General features: G+C 43.2%; 2 protein-coding genes across 6 annotated transcripts in view; one reads left to right on the top strand and one right to left on the bottom strand.

The window, feature by feature from the left end:
• The first annotated feature begins 701 nt into the window (after window positions 1–701).
• rnf25 (ring finger protein 25) overlaps window positions 702–13,850 on the top strand; it is a 26,200-nt gene continuing 13,051 nt past the window's right edge. Inside the window, exons 1-10 of one of the 3 annotated variants that reach the window (XM_042084934.1) lie at window positions 702–946; window positions 1,912–1,983; window positions 2,587–2,683; window positions 2,981–3,048; window positions 3,176–3,245; window positions 3,395–3,466; window positions 3,667–3,813; window positions 6,006–6,095; window positions 6,476–6,610; window positions 6,703–7,600. In XM_042084934.1, coding sequence (XP_041940868.1) covers window positions 930–946; window positions 1,912–1,983; window positions 2,587–2,683; window positions 2,981–3,048; window positions 3,176–3,245; window positions 3,395–3,466; window positions 3,667–3,813; window positions 6,006–6,095; window positions 6,476–6,610; window positions 6,703–7,521 — 1,587 coding nt within the window. In that variant the 5' untranslated portion in view covers window positions 702–929 and the 3' untranslated portion in view covers window positions 7,522–7,600. Of the gene's footprint in view, window positions 947–1,637; window positions 1,661–1,911; window positions 1,984–2,586; window positions 2,684–2,980; window positions 3,049–3,175; window positions 3,246–3,394; window positions 3,467–3,666; window positions 3,814–6,005; window positions 6,096–6,475; window positions 6,611–6,702; window positions 7,601–13,850 lie in introns of those variants that run through there. The other 2 variants (XM_042084933.1, XM_042084932.1) reach the window with 2 other exon arrangements.
• si:dkey-16l2.16 (ras-related protein Rab-35) overlaps window positions 8,574–13,850 on the bottom strand; it is a 6,557-nt gene continuing 1,280 nt past the window's right edge. For 2 of the 3 annotated variants that reach the window (XM_042084937.1, XM_042084938.1), the window contains exons 2-7: window positions 12,783–13,655; window positions 11,902–11,952; window positions 10,645–10,768; window positions 10,191–10,315; window positions 9,452–9,576; window positions 8,574–9,086 (exon numbers count right to left, since the gene is read on the bottom strand). In XM_042084937.1, coding sequence (XP_041940871.1) covers window positions 8,937–9,086; window positions 9,452–9,576; window positions 10,191–10,315; window positions 10,645–10,768; window positions 11,902–11,952; window positions 12,783–12,837 — 630 coding nt within the window. In that variant the 5' untranslated portion in view covers window positions 12,838–13,655 and the 3' untranslated portion in view covers window positions 8,574–8,936. The remainder of the gene's footprint in view (window positions 9,087–9,451; window positions 9,577–10,190; window positions 10,316–10,644; window positions 10,769–11,901; window positions 11,953–12,782; window positions 13,656–13,850) is intronic. The other variant, XM_042084939.1, reaches the window with a different exon arrangement.

Genomic DNA, 13,850 nt, shown 5'->3' with positions numbered 1-13,850 from the left:
CCAAATTATTCTTGTATGTTGGTCTCCAGGGTCCATGTCAACACATTTTTTAGGTATAGTTAAAAATGAATGCACACACACACACACACATGCATACACACACATGCATACACACATAAACACACACATGAACGCACGCACGCACGCACACACACACACACACACACACACACACATAAAAACACACACACACACAGGCAAGTAGACACACACACACACACATACGCACACACTTATTTACATACACAAAAGTAGGGGATAGAGTAGGAGATGCAGACAAATTGACAAACGTGATTTATTTTTGCGGAGAGAATATGCAGGAATGTGCGGTCATATTTTATACCGCTGTGCGTTACAGGCTAGTTTCTAAACGTGTAGGCTACACCTAGTAATCGTCTAGGTAGGCGTACAGCTATGGGGTAGGCTAAAAAAGTGGCCTAATGTTTCCATATGCCACGATTTTGGCATACATTTGGGACTTACAAATAACCTACAAAAAGCATAAGATGTAGGCTAGCATTACATAGATACAGTAGGCCTACGTCTGTAGCTTATCTATTCATGGGTTTCATCAGGTCCCTTTCCACATGTGTATTAATCAAGCACCATGCAGTCTGCATTGATAATCAAGATGCTTGATTTTATACACCTGTGGAAAGGGACCTGATGAAACCCATGAATTAGTAGCCATTCACGTTTAGAATTCATAGAGATAGTGTCTTCTGATAATGATGTCATGGCAAAAGCTGTCCCAGGCCACCTCTCGTGAATGTTGGTTCCATATCTGTGCGTTTCCTACACTGTCTTCTCTTGTTGTAACACAAGAGTGTGCTGTTTTAACAGTTGTAGTAGTAGCTTGTGACAGCTGCTTGCTGGGTTGGCTTGCAACGAGCTAGTAAGGTAGCTAGCAAGCCTACCATTCAAGAAAGATGGCTGCTGAAAACGAGTGAGTAGTTTTTCAGGACGGTAATATCACGTTCGTGCATCTATCATAGTAGCAACAACATGAGTGTCCATGTGTGATGACTGATCACATGTGCTAACCATTTGTGACAATCGTTTTAGCTCTGGTTGACCTGTGAACTGCCGTCAGATAGCTAGCCAGTTAGCAAAGTTCACTGAATAGCTAGCTATAACTTGAGGCATGGTTAGCTATGACTGTTGTTGACTGGTGTCATTATGTAATGTTATTTAACATATAGTGCTAGCTTGTGATTGTGTTAACACCGTTACAAAGAAGTGTCACGAGTATGAAAGGCCGATGTTCTCGAGAAAATTAGTTATCCGAATAGTATGAGGCCAAAGTCGGGTCAATAATGTTAAATCATATGTATTATTAAAATGAAGCCAACTGGGCTCACATTAGCTTAACGTCAGTAGACCTAAACCTATCCTTTTGCATGTAGCATGCTTTGCTACCGAACTGTCTGTTTAGGAAATGGACGTAACGTAGGCATTTGTTCAGGTCGGAGTAACGTTGGTCATATAAGTGATCATGACATGATTGATACATCGCATCGGACAGCCTTTAACGTTATAAAAGTGCGAAGAAGCATTATCTGTAGTCTATTTTATGAAGCAACATACTTGAGCGTTGACTGATGCAGGATGGATTGATAAGTTGGACACTGGACTGTCAATCAACAAATCAAATGTCTTGGTAAACAAACATGTCTTAGCTAGTCCGTCTGTAATTGGTGGCTGAATAGATTGAGTCACTGCGGAGACATGCAATGTAACAGTGTAACTGTGCCAGCTCTGCAGCCATGCAGTTACTTTGTTAAAATTCGCTGAAGCCATCGCTTTTGTTACTCTGTTGCCATTCTGTATGAAAGGCATGTTATTAGCGCTGCCTGAGCTATTGACAGCCAGGTTAATCGTCTGAACCGAATCTATTTCTTTCTGTTTCAGTGTTCATTCTGAGATTGAAGTTTTGCAGTCAATCTATCTTGATGAGCTGAAAGTTACCCAGCGAAAGAAGGGGTGAGATTAAAAAAAGAATTGCACAATATACATTGGTGTGGTGTTGTTTGAATTATGACCATTGCTATACTCACTTGCATGATTAGGCTAATCATTTACTTGCCTTTTGTCTAAATGAATTCAGAAAATAATCAAATCAAATAGTCTTCTAGTGTCTAGACCACATGTATGTACTGTTTAGGGGTGTAAGGTCAAGGTACACATATTCTTAATCAAAAAGCATTTGACACATTTTCAAAATACTATTCCTGTTGCAAATGAGCAATATTGTCAGTGAATGTTAGGCTAGATGCACCTCCAGGCTTATTGTACCGAAAATGAGCTGAACCGTGACTTTTTAAAAGCAAGGTACACACCGAATCGTGGTTTTTGTGTACCGTTAGATGGTCATTTTGATACCACAGATGAAATAGAGACTCAGTCAGACCAATAGTAAAAATCAGGAACAGAGTTTATTTACAATGATGCGTATCAAGGGAGAGCATTATGTCCAGTATTCCAATATGTGGTTTAATTTTCTATTCCACTTTCTCTCACGTTACACCCCTAGTACTGTTTGTGTTTGTGTGTCTCTAATGTGCTGCATCTTTCTGTCTTTGTTAGAGGGTGGGAGGTGAGTTTGGTCCTCTACCCTTCAACTGCAGAGGATGTTCTCTCTCAGTTTGTTCGCCTCACACTTACCCTCACTCTCGCTCCTCAGGTATCCTGCTCGCTTATTTTACCACTGTGTGCATTCCTCAGTCCCTCTATGTCTTGGTCTGTCTGTGCACAAATTCACAACTAGTAATTTATTTTCATTCTAGTCTTTGCATTCTTATGTACTAGCATCAAAAGGTTGTGAAGGTTATCAAATATGTTTTATTTCCCCATTTAATTTACTCTCTCTATTTCTCTTGACATCTGTCTTTGTTTGGCCTACTTATCAGTTGTGAGGTGTTTTATCCGTTTGGTTTATATCAGAATCTTTTGCTGATAACTGTTCATCTCTCTTTTGCAGTACCCTTACATTCCTCCAGTCATAAGCATACACAACCCTCGAGGACTGTCAGATGACAAACTGCTCAGGTGAATTTCATTCTTCAAAAACACCTGACTAAAAATCTGTGATATCCAAAAAGTAAAAATGAGTGTGTCCTTGACAAAGCAGCAAAGTGACTTATGGCCTATGTGTCTTCCTCTGTGGTCATCTCAGTGTTCAGAGATGTCTGCAGATGGAGGCAGAATCCTGCCCAGGAGCACCAGTGCTGTACCAGGTCATCGAGGTCAGTCCTCTCCCAAATGTCTGTCCAATTGCCTTTCCCCATACTTTCCCACTGGTGTCCCTGGGCCTTCATCAGCCCTACATTTAGTCTGTCCTTAGATTCTCCCACTAGGACTTAAAGGCCCACTGTCTTCTTCTCTCACCCCACAGAAGGCCAAAGAGATCCTGACTGAGAGTAATATTCCCCATGGGAACTGTGTCATCTGTCTTTATGGATTTAAGGTCCGGTGTTATGATTACATTATTCTTCTCTCTCCACTACCCCACACATGCTATATAAATTAAAATTACTTACTTACTTACTTACTTACACTCAGCCCTGCTCCTGATAATACATGTGTATGCCCTCGCCCTGCTCCTGATAATACATGTGTATGCCCTCGCTCTGCATCTAATCAGCATCACGTGTGTTTGGGCGACAGGATGGAGAGGCGTTTACTAAGACCTCCTGCTATCACTACTTCCACTCGCACTGCCTGGGCCGCTACGTCAGCCACTCGGAGATGGAGCTGAGAGAGAGGGAGAGGGAGATCGAGGAGGACAAGAGTCGGGGGAGGATGGATGGGGAGGTGAGAGGTGACGAGTCTAGAAAGGTCTTCTGAAATTGTTGCCATGGTCTTGCGGAGGGGATATCCAACTTTATTTTCTTTACAAATCTAGTTTTCGAAGCTAACGGTGACATAGAATATTTTGAACGGGGTATTTATCCTTGTTCTGTGATGTGACATATAGACAACAACGTTTTGGGTGGGTCTGTAATGCCTTAGAAGCTTCCTAAAAACCTCTGACAGAAAGCTATGTTAGGGTGGGGGATTTTCAATGGGTGGTTTTGCACCTATTTGGCGTCCTTTTGGGCTTAACTGGCAACTCGATTACAAAATGCAAGCACTTGACGCTGATTGGGTGCTTTTGCTGCCACTGAAAAGAATGTAACTTTGCTAGCTTCGGAACACGGACAAACCAACTTCTTACAGCTATGGCCCATTCACAGATTCAGCCTTATACTCTAAGCCAGTGGTTCTCAAACTGGGGGTCGCCAAAAATATTGGAGGGGTCGCGAAATTATTTGATTTGTCTGGATTAAAGACATTTTGGTAAAGGTTTTTAGTCAAAGGCTGCCATAGACATAATGCTTTGATGTTGACATAGCCTACCTATGAGAGAACACATTTTCTGGCTCTGCTTCCAATGGCCATCTCACAACATTTCGAAACCAAATTCCACCGGTTAGAGAGAAGGGGGTCGCGAGACTTGGCCCATGTTTTTTGGGGGGTCGCCAGACAAAAAGTTTAAGAACCACTGCTCTAGGCTAATGAATATGCCTAGAGGCTGTTTGGGTCTTTGGCTGACTGTAGCCTACTGTTCGAGCAGAAGGAAAATACAACAGTTTCAACTAGGCCTATTTGTAATAATATGAGCATCTAAATAGACAGAGGCGGCTCGCTTTAAGGCTGATGCTTAGCCTATATGTTTTGTGTTAAAAAACAAAACGTGTTTGTAGAGTCTTAGGACAAAAGTTGGACAATATTGGGCAAAACGTTACAAATGGTTTCCATTACCAATGTCTCGAGACCGCTAGGTAGGCTACTTTCATGTTTTCACACCAGGCGAAACGTATTCACAAACTAAAGGCAGAGATGCCGACGTGCCATCATCTTAACGTGAGCATGGCAACAACTTGGCAACAACTGATTCAGCTAAAGCTTGGCCAAGGGGGTAATCCGTGCGTCGAAGTTTGAGGCCAAGGGTTCTAACCATGCCTCCACATTTGACGAGCTGGGAGTGACACACAAACAAGAAGGGCACTACATACACCATCATTGAACTCTCTCACCCAATAAAAGCTTACTATATATTGCTACTGTAAGACCGCCAATGCAATCACTTTAGACCAACCTTCTTAGTGTAGGCTAGGTGTTGAAATTAGATTGACCACTGTCCACTCCTCACTCACCAGGTGCTTATGTGGAAACTGTGTTCGCATGCCCATAGATAGAGAAAATGTAGTATGCTGCTGAAATACAACCAGTGCACTTTATACAATTCCATACAGATGTACAAATACATCTGTACAAAGTTTCAGTATGCCCTATCTTAATGTAGTGGGAATGAAAGGTTTGCAAACCGCTTGCACGGCCTGAAAGGGCACACCTCGGAACTTTGTGAACACTGCTGCAATCTGCTTGCCGTATATGGGGTTGGGAGGGCGGGTGTGTGCAAAGGAGGAAATAGAATGAGAGTGGGGGGGGCAGTGAGAGACATTTTACGTAATATGTATCCGTTGTTCAGATTGGCCCAATTTCTGGCGAACATTTCTAAAAGAGGAGTTTCTATGAAACGGAGATGTTCAAAATATCTAGCTCTTTTCGTATGTTCTTGAATGCGGGTATCCTACCGTTATTCACCAAAGACTAGGTAAAAGTTTTTTGATTCTCTGTCACCTTTAAAAATGAGTGCACTCGCACACAGTGTCACAAGAGAGTGAGTCGTCGGTTCTGACCCAGGTCACACATACCTGAAATTACTTGTTAGTCAAAGTAAAGCATTTACACAAAGATGGTGTTTGGGGTCAACCAAATACAGATGGTTTATACAGAGATCAGTTTTCCTGTATGCCCCTACTGCCAACAACCTTTTGCTGCACCAAAACATTCCTTAACACTTCATCACTTTATCACTTCACATAATGTCTGTCTCTCTTATACGTGTATATATATGCAAATAATACTCTCTCTGTCTTCCTCTCTCATTGCTCTTGTAGGAGCTGGCAGTGGTTTGTCCTGTGTGCCGGGAGCCACTTGCCTGTGACGTAGATGCCCTTTTGTCTTCTCCTGCACCCGCGTCCCCTGAGGTAAAAGTTCACATGACTCATGAGCTGTCCTGATGCAGCAGACTGTCGGCCACATGGTGGCACTGTAAGCAGATGGGCCTGTCTGGAACCACAAGGAGCTGTCTAGAAATCTTCCTGTGGCTTGGAAATTACAACACTGTTACTAATTTACTTAAATGAAGCGTATCTGCTTAAGCCTACATTAATGACCTCAGGAAGCGTGATGGATCTTATGGTAATCTTAGCGTGAGACTAGTTATCCAAATTAGTCATATCCTGACAGCCGTGTGACGGAGATCTTTGTCTGCTTCAGTTTCATCTGCTCTGGTCAATTCACTAAGTCTAAGCTCTGGGAAGTTAAGTGAGACCTGGTGTGTCTTTATCACTTGTTTACAATGCAGACGGCTGGAGCAGTTGGAGCAGACTTTCGGCAAAAATGGGTAGAACTGAAGAGGATTTGGGAACGTCAGCGTCAGAGGGGCGGGATCATTGACCCTGAGGTGGAGTCCAACAGGTTCCTGATACATATTAATGAGGTGAGACTCGCACCATTGTATTCTGCCTGGCATTTCTTTCCTCTATTGACCACATAGCAGCTAATATTAAATATTTTGCTCATCTACCACAGGGCCCCTCTGAGACCTGCGATCCCACCAGTGGCACCTCTGATCTTCCTCCCACCCCACTAGAGACCCCAGCACCCATCTCTCAGCCCAGCATCCCCCAGCCCAGCATCCCCCAGTACCCAGGCCACGGGAGCCGGAGAGGCCACTACGGCAGGAGAGGACGGGGTCACAACAAAGGAGGCAGGAGGGGAAGAGGTGGCCAGGTGCATGCTGGGATACCGGAGGCCATGCCGGATTTCACTAAGCTCTCCCTTGCTTCTGAGAAGCATAACCATGTGAGGGGTGACACGATGGTTTTGAATGGAACGTATGTGGATACAGGTAGCTGTGGTGACCCAGAGGAACAGGAAGTGAAAACCACCAATGAGGGCAAGCTTGTAGCCATTAAAGGTCCGGAATCTACAGAGGCAGGCAATTCAAAAGTATGTCTCACCAGTGACCCAGTACTACAACCCACGGAGTCCACTACAGAGGACGTCAAGGCCCACAGGCAGACGGCGCCGACAGAAAGGCCACGCGGGCGCGGCTACTGGCAGCATGGCAGGAGGCAACGCCCACATCACCAGGGGCAACCGCTCGGCCCGCATCACCAGGGGCAACCGCTCGGCCAGTGGCAGGACAGGAACTTCCGAGAAGGAGAACCGAGAGACCCTACGAGAGGCCCGCACCATCACAGGGGCTACAGGGGCAGAGGCAGGGGCAGTGGCAGCCACCAGAGCCACGGTAGTGGTGGTGGTGCTGGTGGTGGGCCTCACCGCGGTGCCCCACGTGACTCGCACCAGAGGAGAATGGAGACCGGACCGGAGACGACTGTGCTCTGACAAAGGTCAAGGGGAGGAACACACACACAGAAAGATGTTCCTCCCTGCTTACCTTTTATCAGACTTGCATCCAATAAACGTACACATGAATTATGTTGTTTGTGTGGATTGCCGTCATTTCTGCTTTACAAGGTGCCTTTTTACGATATGAGCCAAGAGAATATTTCCCAAGATGCTACATTATCCAGTTCTTTGCTTAGATAACTAACAGGTGCATCTCCAAAAATTTGAATATCATGGATTTTTTTTTTTCCTGTAATTTATTTCAAAAAGTGAAACGGTCTTATAATTTAGATCCATTACACATATAATTAAATATTTCAAGCCTTTTTTTTGTTTTAATCTTGATTGTTTTTCAACTCAAAATTACCATAAAGAATGTATAATACAGAAATGTCAACCTGAGAAGAGCTCTAATCAGTGAATTAAGTCAAAACACCGGCAATGGTTTCCTGAGCCTTCAATCTCTGTCTTGTCAAGGCAATGGACTTTTCCACGATATTCTAATTTTTTGAGCTTCACCTGTACATCCTTTCCTCTCAGTGGTAGTCAGTGAGGAGACAGCAATACAGACACTAGGTACTAATGATCAGAATTGAAACATGACCTTTGTATTTTGTTAACTGCAAATGAATGCACAAATAGGAACACATTGACTTGGGTAGGCACCCAGGTCTCTCCATATGGAACTCAGGACACAGATAATGGGACAATACAATCCTTACAGACACATGGGTCTGTGTGGTTCAAAATCAGTATTTTATATCAATACAATACAATGTATTTCCTTTACCTTAATTCACTGGCTTCAAACTCATTTTGTTGCCACATAGATTCCATTCTCCTTAGGGTAAATCAATCACCCTTTTAGTTGGGTTTTAGACAAATTGGGTACTCCCATAGCGTTACCAAATTGGGTACCAGTATGTTAAAAATTGACAAAAAGCAGAATTCCTACATGATGTTACTTTACTAGATGAAAATAACCCGTAATAGAAAAAAGAAAGATGTAATTGGACGACAGGAAATGAAGGATATAATTGGAGACCATGTTAGAAGGATTCATTTATTGCTAATGCGTTACTTGACATCTCATTTTAACCGTCTGTAGCGGTCAAAATGACAGTTTTTATTTATTAAAAAATAAAACTGACAATTCACTAGGTCATCACAGCAGAACACTTAAAACCTGTTAACAGCCCTCGCTGGTTAGACAATTAAATGACAATGAGACATAACGGGACATGGTTCCCTTTCAGTTAAAAAAAGACAAGACAGACAGACATAAAAAGCAGAACACAAGTGTGACATTTCGGCACTTAGCAGTAGTTTTCCCCCCTCCGATAGCTCGGTCAGTGCAATGTTATAGGTTTGTCTTTCATACTGGGCCACACGATGCTGCATCTCTCCCTTCCTCAGCAGCACTTCTTCCCTCTCTTCCGTCTCTCTCGGTCCCGGTGGGAGTTGATGTTGACCGTGTCCTTCTCTCGCTCACGTTCGCGCTCCGCCCGGCTCTGGCTCTGCTTCTTGGCCCGCAGGACCATGTGAGTGAACGCCATGAACATCTGTGCAGGAAGAACACCAGGAGCGCACAGACATAGACACATCAGGAACGCACAGCACCAGACACAGGCACAGGCCCACACAAATATAGCAACAAAGCAATCAAAAGTCATGAAGCCACTAGTGTAGTCTTCTAACAACACACTGCTGTAATCATTTCAAAAGGCCTTGAACTGGCCTTGTGGTATAACTGAGAAGTGAAGTATCATTTTCTAAGCACAAACTGCACTGATTATGCGGACACTGTGTGGTTTTGCTTTCATATTTAGAACGGAGCAGTTTCCACATGCTCACGGCTGACCAATATGGACTGGCTGAATGCATTCGTCAAAAGCCATGCAAACATGTGTCACTCCATGACGCTCACCTCCTCGACGTTAATGTTCTCCTTGGCACTTGTTTCAAACACCCTGACCCCCACAGACTCGCCAAAGCGTAGAGCATCACTGCTTTCCACTTGCTTCTTGGAGGGGTCATCATTCTTGTTCCCAACTGGCAAGGGAGATCAAGAGTAGTTATACATTTTACATGAGTTATAGATTTCACATGAGTCATGTAAATGACTCGGCAAGTATGATATACAAAACTGTTGACAGTTTTCCACCGCATTTGCAAAAGCAAAACACTCTGGGCTCTGTTGGTTAATTTCATTCTAAAATACGGACACAACTGCGCTAAAACTATGGCTGTTTTACCTGTAGGACATGTTTTATGCATCTTCTGCAGTCATGCAGTCCTTTTAAACATGAAAATGAATGTCTAGAATGTCACAGAAACCCAAGGTCTCATCACTACCATAGAGATGTTTGGAATGAGGAACTGGTGTGCCATGGCAATACAGCATGGAAAGTTGTACTTGGAACACATACAGTAGATATAACAATCCTTAAAATTACATCTGAATAAATACATGCTCTTATAGTGTATACCATGGAGACCTATTCTGGACAAAGAGCTATCAACTACTAGTATAACATGACACCCTGCCTGGCACCTAGCCACAGAGCAGCTCATATGGCATGCAGAAAGCTTTGTCGGTTGAAGATGGGGGAGGGTGTGGATAGTCGCCGATATGAATGTTATGCAGCACATAAACAGAAACCTACCCATGATCTTGCAAACATTATCACAGTTTTGGGAGATCTCGTTCAGCCACCTCTTGACATTTACAAACGACTCTGGATTTGTGACGTCATACACAATAATAACGCCATGGGTGTTCCTGTAATACCTGGGAGAACAAGAGAGAGACAGACAGAGGGATAGTCAACACAAAAAAAACAGGATGAAGGCATTAGTAATGTCAACATACCCATGTATACACATCCTGGTAGAGGTCTATAAAAATGAGCTCCTGCTGACATCAGCTTACTGCTGGCTTACCAATACTTCATATGTGTTGTAACGATAACCTAAAGTCTATACTTTACTACCAACACATAGGTATGGATATGTTGTAAATGTATATCTGCATTTGTGTGTTGACTTCACTTTCATCAGTATGTCTACACCTGATGGTTAACGGTTTACTACTTTAGGGATTGTTATTTGTTTGATTACGTGGAGGTGATGGTCCGAAATCGTTCTTGTCCAGCTGTATCCCAGATCTGTAACTTGACACGTTCCCCGTCAATTTCTACGGTGCGGATCTTAAAGTCCACTCCAATCGTAGTGATGTAGCTGCCTGCAGAAAGCAATGTCAGGACATACCATGATCTAAATGATGTTGCTATGTATGCTTGAACTGGGAAAACTCACAGCCTCTACATACAACCTGAAATGATCTACATTCTACAACATTTAAAGGTGTCCAACAGTTTACAGGTCTGGGCCTCATCCTTCATAACAGTATAGCAATAAAACTGAATATTAAATAGCTGATAGTCAAGGCTTTTGAGTAACAGAAGGCCAGCAAGGCCCGATGGACATTAATTAGGCTGATATTTGCACAGTTGTAATCCATGCTCCATGATCCAAAGCTTCTGGGCTGAGTTTTGAAGAAGCTTCAGTGACACATGGAGAGTGGTGGGATGGGTCATTCATGTGACCACAGCAGTAGTCTCAGAGGACAGAACTCCACCTTCCCCAGCAACAACACAGCAGGCTGCTACAGCATTCATGGGCAACATAACCTACAGTAAACTACCTCACATGTTACTGAATGGTTTTACAACATTGGATTAGAGAATAAGGTACATGTCTTCCTGCATACTGATAAGACACCTTAAATACTGCCTAAGGCAGTGATATGAGTAAATGAGATTTATAGTAAATGGGGTACAACCTGTTAACAGTGATCCACTAATTAAACACAAATGTGGTGGTCCATCTAGTGATTCAGACAGGACCATTCAAAACAATTCTACTAGATCTTGTGTCATTCAATCCCTCTGGCAACACTATCATCTAACACAGGACGAACAAAGTCAAAGTCAAATGAAATCCTCTCCTATTTGTTCCAACATCTTGATGACAATACTGTACCATTTCTTTCCTGTAAAAGGAGGATATCTTCAGGGCTGATTAAGTCTCTACCCAACATTCACTCTAGGTGCAAAGAACATATGGGCTGCTGTTTCCCAGACTACACTTAATAATGTGTATTAGTTTGGGGGATAGTGTCTACTAGATTCAAAGTGCACACAGACAATAACCGTTTACGTCATGAAATCATGTTTGCTTTTACATGGCGAGCAGGGTTTTTCTATCCAAGAAATGCTGTAACCACACCCTGTACAATAATCAGTCACAGTACACTCCCATTACCAACAAACTCTACACTATTGCTCAGACACACATAGGACAGAGGTTGCTTACCCGAGAAGGAGTTGTCCGCAAACCGCAAAAGCAGACTGCTCTTCCCCACATCTGTGACCAAGAGAAATGTCCATGATGTAAGAGAGACGTTCAACCTGCATTGAAGCTGATATCTACATCCATGCAGCAAAATGAAAGTGGAGAGTGATCTAACCAAACCCATCAACAGGAAGGTGCAAGCAGGGAGAATAGCAAGTCTGAGTGGAACTCTACAAATAAAGTGTGAAGTGATGCATGATGTCTGACATGGTCTAGGAATACATCATACAGTAGTTGAAAGTGGCCATGAAAAAAAGTACATGTCAATAAGGACTACATTGTTTTCAAAAGTCCTCTATTCTCTGTACAAGCTACATTTACTGGAAAGAGAAAGTGTGAGGCAATTCCTATCACATTTGAGCTGTAGAAGGAAAATGGCCCCACCAGTTTTTGGCCAGGAAATAGAAGTGCAACAGTGGAGTAAATGGAATCGCTGGCCTCATAGCAGCCCTTTCGACTTCCCCTTTGCATGACTTGAGTTTCCGGTGGGATTTGTTATGCAAAACAAGCTAAGGCTTAACCAATCTCCAATACCAATATTGCTACACTTGACAGAGGGAGGACAAAGCAAGGGACATCTATATGGTGGCAGTGACCCGATACACTCCTCATGACCAACTACAGAGGTTAACAACAGATCAGAGAGGAGAACTAATGGAATTAAGGAAAATGGCTTTGGATGTCTTACGTTAGAAGACACCAAAATTTCAATAGTATGTAGATCTAACCACAACATGTATAGTATTCCAGAATTTGTGCCAGGCTTATAAACAGTACCAATTTGTACACAGACATGAAAGACAAGCAGAAGAGAAATAAAACAGATAAAAAACACTACTAACTTGAGTCTCCAATGATGAGCAGTTTGAAGAGATGATGATAGTCCTTCCCAGCCATTGTGCAGTGCTGTCCTTCCTGGTTAAATGCAAATTCTGGCCTGATTTCACGTTATTCTGTCAGTGTCCTCTAGAACATCAATATGATGGGCAGGTGGGTCCATCAGAATTCATCTGTAAAAAAGGGTAGTTCATCATCCCTGCTAGACCCAGAACATAGGTTCCCGTACGATACCAGTTCAAACATCCATCCAGTGAGAAATGACCGACAATTGTGAAGTTTGTCCTAAGTTAATTCAGATATCATCTTTTACAGATCTGCAGGTAATACTGAAGTCTTGAGCTGCAGTTCATTCCTACATTAATGCAAGAATCCAATATTATGCAGGCATGTTCCAGCTTGCTCCAGGTTGACTTTCTCCCCTCAATCTGGTGTAGAAAGTCTTTCTAGACTTTGTGAGTTACTGATCCTGTGTGCAATGTTGACATGCAGTTCACATCAGGGTCCTCCTATTGCTGATGGCATGAACAGAGGGGACTAGGCCAGTAGAGTCAAATTGGTTGAACCGAGGTCAACAGCCAGTCGGCATCAGTGGAAGCTCATGTTTATTCACCTATGTGAGGCAGGGGAATGCTCAGAATGTTCCTGTGAAGACTCCTTGGAAAACAATTAGGTAAACAATGCTGGCTACTGCCTGTTTCTCTGTCTCACCAAATTTCATCTTGACATATCTGACATTGGGAGAGGCATTCAGTCACAACAGCAACATCCTCTTCGTAGTGTCCATGGTGGTGCCCAGCTCCTCTACAGGTTAAAGACCTCCCTACGTCCTTCATGTGAGGTGAAGAGTCATGCTGGCGTCCTTGTCCAAAACAGACCTGCAGAGGAGATGCACGTATGGGAAGTTAACAGCAAGAAGTCAAAGCAGGTTAAGGAATGATCCGCTTGAGTTATTCACAATTTCTTAAATGGGACATTTTTTCGCTGTATGCCTTCTGTCGGTCTCGGTGCCCGTGCACTGTTCCCTGGAACAACAGCTGCACTTCTAATTTTAACTTTTCCATCGCTGGGCG

The sequence above is a fragment of the Alosa sapidissima genome, chromosome 3 (genome assembly GCF_018492685.1).
Source record: "Alosa sapidissima isolate fAloSap1 chromosome 3, fAloSap1.pri, whole genome shotgun sequence".
Classification (NCBI taxonomy): Eukaryota; Metazoa; Chordata; class Actinopteri; order Clupeiformes; family Clupeidae; genus Alosa; species Alosa sapidissima.
Note: the sequence above shows the minus strand (reverse complement) of the source record. Positions and strands in the feature narration are given on the sequence as shown.